This window comes from Caenorhabditis briggsae (assembly GCF_000004555.2).
Source record: "Caenorhabditis briggsae complete genome, chrII, whole genome shotgun sequence".
NCBI classification, from domain to species: domain Eukaryota; kingdom Metazoa; phylum Nematoda; class Chromadorea; order Rhabditida; family Rhabditidae; genus Caenorhabditis; species Caenorhabditis briggsae.
This window is the reverse complement of record NC_013486.2, coordinates 8,942,687-8,953,571: the sequence shown is the minus strand read 5'-3', so window position 1 is coordinate 8,953,571 and position 10,885 is coordinate 8,942,687. Positions and strand designations below refer to the sequence as shown.

Sequence of the window (10,885 nt, the reverse complement as noted above, 5' to 3'; positions counted from 1 at the left end):
CCGGCCCGGCCCGGCCCGTTACAAGTATGGCGAAAAGCAAAAAAAAAAGTGGAAAGAGTATGATATTTGAATGTTTATATTTTCAATAGTTTGACAACACTTCAAAACAAACCCACATACAATTCATGAAATTTAAATTTTTGCTAGTTTATATATCTTAGAATTTCAAATATCACTGACCTGATAAATCCGGATTCTCTACGGGTTCATTGCCTTCAGCAGGCTGTTCCACTTCCTCGCTAGATGCCATGATACAGAATACTACTAGTTTGTGAGAAGACTTAACTCATCCCACCCGGTACTGACCTCATAATTACCGTCTGGCGAGGATGGAGGTACAAAAAGACATCCGGCCCCATGGGGGGAGGAGCGTGGAAGAAACATCTGCTAATTGCTCAATTAGACTGATACAGATCGGAGAGGCAGGTAACAGCTTTGACAGTGCCCGTGCCGCCCGGTTATTGTTGCGGCGATACTGCGATTAATCCGGCAATTTTAAGGCAAGGTCTATGGTGAAGCATATGGTGCCGTTGCGAAAGCTCTATTGAGGAATGCCGCTTTTCTAGGGGGCGAAGCTAGATAAAATCTAGGGCAACTACATATTTAATGGTATTATGTGGATCCTAAGTTACTTGTAAGTTCAAAGTCCATGTCGAGATAGGAGATAAAAACTACCAACGACTAAACTAATCTTGCCACAAAATCAAGATTTCATAGAGTTCGAACTGCTGTGGTATGCGGTTGCACTCTAATGAGAATGTGCGTATCAGCTAGAATTTCATTTCCACAACCGCTTCTCATTGGAGCGTAACAGTATACCATAGCAGTTGGAACCCTGTGAGATTTGTAGACTGCAATTTATGCCGCAATTATGAAACATAGAATGATCATAACTGGTTTCTCGAATGATCTATTTTTTGAAATATTCGTTTGAATTCGTTTGTTTGAATCTTCGTTTAAATTTCCGATTCCGTAAATTTTGAGGGATGTACGTTAGTCATGAGATGTTTTGAAAAGTTTGTTTTCTGTGAAAGTGTAATTTCGAAAAGCAAGCCGTGATCACATGATACTCTATATATCATAAACAAACCGACTGAAACTGGTGAAATCATGAAAATGACTAGTTTCTGAATTTCATGCAGATTTTAATTTCAATATGCTCCAAGGCCCAAATTATGAACTTTTCGAAAATATTCGAAAATAGGAGACAGCTGACTTTCAATCCTAGCTCTTCATGGGTGTACGGGTCCATTTTTAATCCTCAAAATGTACTCATTTCTAAGCTTCTCTTCTAGAGTAACGGGCCTTACGTAAGGATAATCCCGATTTCGTTCTCCTAATCTCATACTAGTTTTGCTAATGAGGTGAAACGAGTAAGGTATTATTAAAATGTTTGAGTTCTGAAGCAAACAGGATAGTTCAGGTCTCTGAGCTTTGAGGATTTATGTAGAGATGTCATGTGCTTGACTTGAAGTCATTTTGATGATTAAAAATGTGCGGCAGCTCTTCAACAAAGATATTGCTACGACAGAAAGCTTTTGACCGGTATAGAGATTATCAGTTGGACTGCCTCGGCTAATTCGCGTATTTTAGAGAATGAAATTTACCGTAAAACTTGTAATAGAAGGGCCCCACACTGTCAAGTTCGACCTTAATTATCTTTTCTCCGAAAAGACATATTAGGTGGTTCAATAAATAGTGGTCACTTTTTTTCAATTCGCTTTTTATTCAAGGAAAACAAAAATCAATAAGAAATGTATTCTCCATTGGAGTTAATAACTTCTTGCCAGCGCATTGGAAGTTGAGCAATTCCATTTGCGTAGAACTCTGGCGACTTGGAGGCAAAAAAGTGATCCAAAAACTTCTCGACATCCTTGCGATCATTGAATTTTTCACCGGAAAGATGGTTCTGGAGAGAACGGAAAAGGTGATAATCAGTGGGTGCCAGGTCCGGGGAATACGGTGGATGAGTAGGAACTTCAATTCCGAGGGACTGGAGCTTACTGCGGGTCTTCAAATATGTGTGTGGTTTGGCGTTGTCGTGCAAAAGTATAATCTTCGAGCTTCTCGGGCGGTGAGAGCGGTAAGCATGAAGTACATTATCCATTTGAGAACAGTAGACATTAGAGTTAATAGTAGTGGAGTCCGGAAGGAGCTCGCGGTAAATCACTCCAGCACTGTCCCGCCAAATCGAAAGCATTATCTTTTTTTCGTAAAGTTCTCCTTTTGGGTCCGATTCTGCTGCTTCTCCTGCATGGACCCACTGGCGCTTTCTGGTATGGTTGACATACAGTACCCACTTCTCATCTCCAGTAATTATCTTCTTAATCCAGTCCGTCGTCGGCTCCCTGGTGAGTGGTGAAAGTGACAGGTCACATCGCAGTTTTTCTGAAAATCGGTCAACAGGTGTGGGATAATTTGACCGAATTTCGGAACTCTCCCCATTCGATGAAGGCTGTCAAAGATACTTCCTGTAAAGTAGCCCGGGGCTCTTCCTCCAGTGTCATTGAAATATCGTCGTCGATATTGAGACGAAGCCTTCCGGGGCTCGGTTTTGTTCCAGATTATAATTCCCTTCCTCGAATCTTTTGAACCAAAACTTAATCGTGGTTCGAGGGATGGTGTCTGCGCCTAACACTTCACACATTGTTTGCCAAGCTTCGTTGCTCGAGTGACCCTGGAGAAACACGAACAAAAACACTCCTCTGAGTGCATGATGATCATCGAGTAAATTCTCGGTCATTGTAGCAATTACCTGAAAGTTTTAATGATGTAATAAACATGCAATATGTGACACATGAAAATATTAAAACAAAAATGAAAAAAAAATCGATAATCGAAAAAGTAGCGGTAGAGCGAAGTCAAAGTGACCACTATTTATTGAACAACCTAATATCAGGAATGTGTGAACTGATAAAATGTTTGTCATATTATGATAAATATTTTTCAATTGATAACTTTATATCTTTGAGAGGAACCGAGATAAACTCAAAGTTGAAATTCCGAGGGCCCTTCTATTACAGGCTTTACGGTAAATATGTTTTGAAAAAAGTTTTTTTTTCAAAATATTGTATATTGGTGATATTCGATTCTCAACTGTATAGGTTCAATATTAGCCAACAAACCCAGGACACCATGGACATGAAGCGAGCTCAGCAAGGAAAATAGGAACTTTAGTATAAACAGTTCAAGTTATGATCTCAACGTTTCTGAACAGTTATACCGTAAAACCTGTATTAGAAGGGCCCCTTTAATAGAAGGGTCCCTCTAATAGAAGGGCCCCCGAGAGGGGTTTGGAAAAATAGAAGGGCGCCCTGTAATAGAAGGGCCCCCGTAATAGAAGGCCCTCTGTAAAGAAGGACTCCCTTCAACATGGTCATGAAATTAAAAATTTTCCGTACGTTTTCAGTGAAAAATATTCCGGGAATTCTAAAATTTAATAAAAGTCTGTTGAAAAACTACTTTTTGCTCAAAAACTTGATTCATTTTGGTGAGATTGACAGATTTTTATGACTTTTGAACGAAAATTCGTCGAATTTTTCGATGAAAATTTTCGGGAAAAATGACCGGAAAAATAGAAGGGCCCCTCTAATTGAAGGGCCCCTGTAATAGAAGGGCCCTCCGGGGGTACCTTGGAACAATAGAAGGGCCGGCCCTTCCAATACAGATTTTACGGTAACTCTCTATAAAGAACAACACAGATAATGGCTAGTATTAGTGGACAAAAGTATTCAATTTTCTGTTTCTTCAGCAAACCTTTCCTTTAAGTCAGAATAAAACTTATCAGTAACACCAGAGCTAAACTTGTGAAAGAGTAAAGTTTGTAATGCTACATATTTCTATCGAAAACAACATCGAGTCACACTTTCATGTGCTCTCTTTCCACCCATAATGATAGGGTTAGATCAGAAGATAATAAAGGGTTAGCAGTTTTAGGAATTTTGAGTAAAGTAAACAAAATTGTGCGAGAAGGGAGAAATAAATGCTTTGGAAATTATAGATCTTTCTCTTTTTAAAGTTCTCTTTTTTGTAACATTTCGCTGAAGAAAGTCGTCAACTACTAAACTGGAGATATGTTTTCGCTTAGCCTAAATTAAAACTTTTTGATGGCTCTGTGAATTCCGAGTTTTTCGCTTTTGTGGAAAGCATAAAAACTATCATAGGCTCAAAACGATGAACTGTGAAAAGACTGGTTTTAAAAAAAAGGTATATTGGAATTGGACAATTACCGAATGGAAAACGACTTACCGTAAAACCTGTAATAGAAGGACCCCTCACACTGTCAAGTTTCAGCTTTTTTTCTTGGCTCCTATGCAAGATATCAAAAATTTGTCAACTGATAGAAAAGGGTTTACCAGTTCACCATTTTTTGTCTTTGACAGGAACCCAGATAAAATATTGGCGCTAAAAAGATAAATGTCAGGTGCCCTTCTACAGTGCGGTCTATCTTTAGGACCCCCCATTATGGAGGTTCAAGGAGAACGGGAAAAGATATCAAAATTTCGTAAACGCGATTCGACTCAGAACAAAAATAAACCCTAGCCGACAAATTTTCATGATTCTACCACTTTCCGCATAAGAGTACCACCAAAAAGACCTATTTCTGGTATATCTTCAGTAATATCTTTAGGACCCTCAAAAAATTTCAAAATCTTCTTCATTTTTTGTCGAAATTTCGGTTTCAAACTGGAAATAATTTACAGTTGTGTGCTTTTAGGTACATTTTAACAAGTATCTCAAAGAATTTTCATAATTTGTCGACTTTCCAAATTATCATTTTTCCTCATTTTTGGGTATCTTTGTAAAAATGACCCGATTTGTCCAAAAATTCAAACTATTCAAAGAGAACGGTCATGGAACATACAGAATATGATGTTGAGAAACTGATTTAGGTTCTATGAGCGCATTCAGGGCCTTGATTGTGTACAGACACTGTGATATTCCAGATATTTATTGGGTCACTTTTCTAAAATTAGGAAAAATTGGAAAAAATTATAATTTGGAAAGTCGACAACTTTCGAAAATTCTTTGAGATTCTTATTAACATGTATCTAAAAGCACGAAACTGAAAATTATTTTCCGGTTAAAAGCGAAAGTTCGACAAAAATTGGCCAAGATTTTGAAATTTTCAGAGGGTCCTAAAGATATTGACCGGTCAGAAATAGGTCTTTTTGGTGTTACTCTTATGCGGAAAGGGATAGAATCATGAAATTTGTCGGCTAGGGTTTCTTTTTATTCTGAATCGAATGGCGTTTACAGAATTTTGATATCTCTTCCCGTTCTCCTGGAACCTCCAAAATCGAGGGGGGGGGTCCTACAGATATTAACCGCACTGTATGACAGGTTTTACGGTAATATGAAGCGTATTCTACATAAATGGACAGGAAAAACCGGGAACATGGTTTGACAGCTTTAATATCTGCAAACAGGTACGGGTATTTTTCACTGAAAACGCACGGAAGTTTTTAATTTCAAGCATTCTTTATGAAGGGCCTCTCTGTTACAGAGACTCTTCCATTTTTCCCAGCCCTTCACGGAGGCCTTTCTATTAGAGTGGTCCTTCTGAAACAGGTTTTACGGTGAGGTTTTTATCCAAATATAAATAGCGGATAGAAGGAGTTGAAAACAATGACGTCAGATTAGATCACAAGGATCCATAAGCTTTGACGTCATGACAGAATAATTCTTCTGAAATGACAAGAACAGAAACCAACTACATATTTTGCCATAGTCACAAAAACTCTTCCAATGCGCAATGAAGCAGTATAGTTGAACTAGAATAAAAACTCAGGATGTATCGCTTGTTGCTATTGGCAACAATTCCAAGGTACACATTGGCATGCGCCTTCTATCCACGCATATGAATTCAAATTATAGGTTCAGGTAAACTTTTAGAAACTAATGAGGGGTTGGTATTTATTTTCGAGCATATATCATACATCCAACAAAACTAGGATAAAATAGATAAGCATTGAATGGGGAACTGAAATGAAAAACCACTTACCGTAATTTTCAAGCCCACTCTATACATTTTGAGCTCAATTATCTCGGTTCAGTCAAAAGATATACGAAATTTGTCAACTAATAAAATAATTACCATGATATAAAAACATTTCAACAGTCAATTTTTAGTATCTATTGAAGGAACTGATAGTGAGATAATTGAGCTCATATCTCGATTTTCTTTTGATTTCTACAAAAAGAGTTGTCAATTACAAAAATGGAGCTCTGGGTTTGTTTAGTAAACTCTAAGATTCTCAGAAAAGTCGAGAAACTCTGGGCTACTATTTCGGGACTTCACCTTCAATATTGACTATCTTCCACTATTTTATTTTTCCTGGTACCATGGACGTCCAGGAAATCCTTACGACCTTAATCATTGGGTTAACATCGTACCTGATTTCGAAATAAATAAACAAGACATCATTTTTTCTGACAGCTTTCTATATAGATTCTTTATTATTTTGATACAAAAGAACCAGAGTTTTGCCTGAGAAACGCCGGTGGCCGTGCCCGAAGGTCCCAAAACGACAGCTACCGTAACCTGAAAAAGTTGGATTTTTTCGGTTTTCGTATGTTTTCAGTCAACTTTTTTGAGATAAAAGTTTTTATTGTCCGACTCGATTGGGAGAAAACGACAGAAAATTTGACGGAAATCGGTTAAATATATGAGAAAATAAATCCTGAAACTAAAAATTTTAGGTTACTGAAGTTGTCGTTGTGGGCTCTTGGCCCACAGGAATCATATTTTATTTCTCGAAAATGAGACCATATTAATGCCACCGTTTTCAGATTTTTCAAAAGTTTATTTTGAAAGCAAATTCGGCCAATTTTTTTTTCAGCAAAGTCTCCCACTCGTTTATTAGTCGAATCGAATAATAATCAGAGAATGTTTACCACTTTCCTTCAATTTGGTTTTTAATTTCAAGCGAACTCTCTTTGTGAGGTGTGTCAAGATGAGCAGGTGCGTTCGTATAAATTGAGTCGGTGGCCGCTCGGAGAAAACAAACAATTAGGCGAAATTAGTATTTTAGCCATTGCGAAGAGTGCAATCAATTTCAATTTTTATTTTGAGAATAATTCATTTGATAGTTAGTAAATAAATACCGAACAATTATTAGGGTTTATTTTAGTGGGAGCAAGAAAGCTTCTGTGGGACTGCAAATGAGATGACGGGAGATTGTGCGGAATGAGATAGGAATCTAATATATTGAATGGGTTCTAATGGTTTTATTATAGACTGATAGCTTCCGGAGAATGACCATTGGAACTATTGGATGGGTCTTCTAGCGACCTCACCTTATCCTTTCGTCGTCGGTTTTGGAACCATACTTTTAGCTGAAAACAATAATACTTTTAATTAATATAATGATGAAAGCTTTCGAAAAATCGTCATGTTCAAAAAAAGTTTCAGATTTTTTTTAAAGTTTAGAATTTCACTGAATTTTGAGCGGATTTTTCACTTCTTCAACTAATTTGTCGACACAAAACGCTTCGGAAAAAGCAAAATTAGAGTGTTTATAAATTTTTGATTAAAAAAAATGTCTGTTGATAACTCACTCTATGATAATCAATTGACAACGTTTTGCACATCATATCGCGCTTTTTCGGATCCGCACACGCATTCGGATCCTTCTCGTAATAGTCTTCCAGAACGTTCAACTCGTGAGCAGTGTACACTATCCGTCCTCGTCGTGTTTTTCCATTGACAGTCACTGAAAAAAAACAATTGAAATTTAGAAACTTTTTTCTAAAAAACTCACACATTGGCGGTACTTGTCGCTTTCCAGGGGAGGCAGTTTCAGACTTCTGAAAATAATATTTTTGAAATTATAGCTATTTAGCGATCACAGAAAAAGGGCGGAGCCTATTTTTCAATTCATAGTTTAACACTTTTCATAACGCTTACATTATCTTTTGAAGCATGTCCGAATAGGTCATTCGCTTGTTGAGATGCAAGCAAGTTGGTGAGAATGTCCGGATTAAAAGGCGGCTGGAAAAACTTGTGGAACTGCAATCTTTTCTGGCAAAATTTACCATATCATCATCCTCGAATATTTTGCTAGAACTCGATGCGTTATCATTATCATCACTGCTGCTTCCATTCAATGGTATATCACAGCCAGTACTGAAACATCACAATTTTTTCCTTATTATCATATTGAAATCAAGATTTACGGATTCGACCATTGAGCCAGTAGAGCCACCAAAGCTTCAGAAGACTTATTCTTATCGTCATCGTCTGTAGCAGCAGCAGCAACTTCTCCGATTATTTTCTCCAAGTTCACTTCCATCGGAGTTTCTGGAGACTCTTCCTTGATGATTTTTTGTAGCACTGGAGCAGGATCCGCCACCTTAATCTTCTTTTGAGGGGTTGCGACTTCTGGGAAACTGGAACGAGGTGGTTCTCGTTTGATAGCGCTTGTCGAAGAAGAATGTCCATTGCTCATCGACATTTTTGAAGTTGGAACAGGCCCTTGCAGTCCATTCGCCATTCTTGGAAGCGGTGCATTTTGAGATTTTATAGGCAAAGGAACCACGGAAATTCTTTGATTTGCTGACGATCTTGATTGAGCTGGAGGCGCTAGCACAACTTTCAGCGGGATCGGTCCTGTTCTTGGCGCTTGTGTCATTGTCCTTTGTTGCACATTTGAAATAGTTTTCTGTTGTAGTTGTGGCTGTTGGTGATGATGCGATGCCAGAGACAAATTCGTTTTCTGAGGAGCTTGGTATGTCACTTTTGCAGTACTACGAGTGTCGTGCAACACCGTCGGATGTTTCTCGTCATCGTCAGATCCAGAATTCGACGTTGTCGACACCATCTCCGTCCTCGAAGCTTTTGTCAAATATACGCAATTTGGGCATATTTTTTGAATGTCTTTCACGATTGAAATCGGCACTTTGTAGTCTGTGGCGACGGCAAGTTTTTGTGTTAAATCACCGACTTTTTCTTCGTCCTCCACCTGCACCAAGATGAACATTTTTCCGGGAAGTAACGCCATTCAAATGATCTGCAAGAAAAGTATGGGTTTTTGGGATTTTCGAAAAGACAGGAGCGAGAAGCAAACGAGAAAAATATAATTAAAGAATAATAAAAGGAATTAAGTTAATTGTTTACATTATTGGCCGATCATTGGTAATTAAATAATTAATTGAAAAATCAATAAATAATTTTTGTGCAAAAAAAAGCCGCAAAGAATTTTTTTTTCGCTTACCGTAGTCCCAACATTTTTTTTCGATGAAAAATAATTTTTTGAGATTTCGAGTTAATTTCAAGCAAATTCGTGGTTTTTTCGTCATAAATAATTAGGTTTAAAATTTTTTCACTGGTACAAAAAAGTGGGAGATGCGGAAGAGAAACGCCGATGGCCGTGGACAAAGCTCACACAACGACAACTACCGTAACCTAAAAATATTTTTCTGTATTTATTTTCTCGATTTTCAGTGAAATTTTTCACTGTTTTTCGTCGAGTTTTCCGTTGTTTTCCCTCAAAAAAATGGGGAAAAATGTTAGAGAGAAAAAGTTGACTGAAAACACATGAAAATCAAGATAATAAATCCGGAAAAAAATATTTTTAGGTTACGGTAGTTGTCGTTGGGACCTTCGGCACAAGGCCACAGGCCTGTAGCCACAGGCTACACCGGTGTTTTTCTTCCACAGCTTCGATTTATTGTACCAAAATAATAACCACTTTAGAATTCGAAGTTGTTCAAAAGTCGAAATCAAAATGACAACTAAACATTCGAAATGGTCTCCTCGCTGCACAGAAAATGTAAAAATTTGATGTGAGGTGCTTAATATAAAGCAGCAGGAGGGGTGAGCAATAATTTTCCGCAAACACAAAATTTTGGGGGTTACGGTCAGACGGCTTCAGAGCAATGAATGGAAGGGGCGCCATGAAATTGGAAGTAGGGGATAGAATACAAACGAATTTTAGCGAAAAAGAAAGAGATATTTAGTAAAACCCTAATTAAGTCTAACTAGGTCTTTGGGAACTCCAGGAATGAACCGATTCGATTAGACTATGCCAACACCTGAAATCAAAGAATCAAGAAACATAATTATCTAGGAACTTTCAGATTTTTGAATTTCTAGCCAAAAAATTGGTGGGAAATAACTCGCACCACATGATGCATGAATAAAATCGATGATTCGGCAAGGGCGGAATACTTAATTAGGCCATAATTGATCTAATTATCTCGCCGTGAGATCGTGGAGAGATAGAAGGGAAAAAGGGAAAGAGAAATGGAATGTGAACCCTTTTGACACTAAAATCACAATACACAAAATGCTCCGGACTGCTCACTGGGTCAATAAAATGCTCTTGGGGTTGTGTCCAATTTGCCGTTTGGTAAACGAGGGGACCCGCTTCTATTCACTTTTGTGTCTAACGTCTCTCTAGTTAGTGCCTGCATTAAGACCTCTCTAACCCGTCCACCATCCGATTAGTTAATTGCCACCGTGTGTGTATGTATTTGTGTATGTGTAGAGGGATGGGAGAAAAGGGATTGGTTAAGTGGTCGAGAGAGAATAACGAGAGCGCGAGAAAGGTCCACTACTCTAGAATCAGAGAGAAATTTAGGGGAAAAAGACGCCTCCAGATTTGCCACGACGGAGATGAATTGAATTGGAATGAATGCCCAAAAGAGCCTCTTTTGGGTGGGAAAATTCCGAGCGAGAGAGAGAGAGAGAGAGAGAGAGAGAGAGAGAGAGAGAGAGAGAGAGAGAGAGAGAGAGAGAGAGAGAGAGAGAGAGAGAGAGAGAGAGAGAGAGAGAGAGAGAGAGAGAGAGAGAGAGAGAGAGAGAGAGAGAGAGAGAGAGAGAGAGAGAGAGAGAGAGAGAGAGAGAGAGAGAGAGAGAGAGACAGAGAGAGAGAGAGAGAGA

General features: G+C 38.3%; 2 protein-coding genes across 2 annotated transcripts in view; one reads left to right on the top strand and one right to left on the bottom strand.

Moving 5' to 3' along the window:
- Positions 1 to 7,233: 7,233 nt before the first annotated feature.
- Cbr-ceh-58 lies at positions 7,234 to 9,002 on the bottom strand (the record flags this gene model as incomplete). Its single annotated transcript, XM_002630947.2, has 6 exons — positions 7,234 to 7,338; positions 7,561 to 7,715; positions 7,764 to 7,809; positions 7,910 to 7,993; positions 8,038 to 8,128; positions 8,179 to 9,002. 6 exons carry the CDS (start codon positions 9,000 to 9,002, stop codon positions 7,234 to 7,236), a joined length of 1,305 nt encoding a protein of 434 aa, XP_002630993.2.
- A 1,631-nt stretch (positions 9,003 to 10,633) lies between these two features.
- Positions 10,634 to 10,885, top strand: part of CBG02739 — a gene marked incomplete at both ends in the record, with an annotated part of 10,301 nt that continues 10,049 nt past the window's right edge. Inside the window, one exon of the mRNA XM_002630948.1 lies at positions 10,634 to 10,885. This exon is cut by the window's right edge and continues 219 nt beyond it. Coding sequence (XP_002630994.1) covers positions 10,634 to 10,885 — 252 coding nt within the window.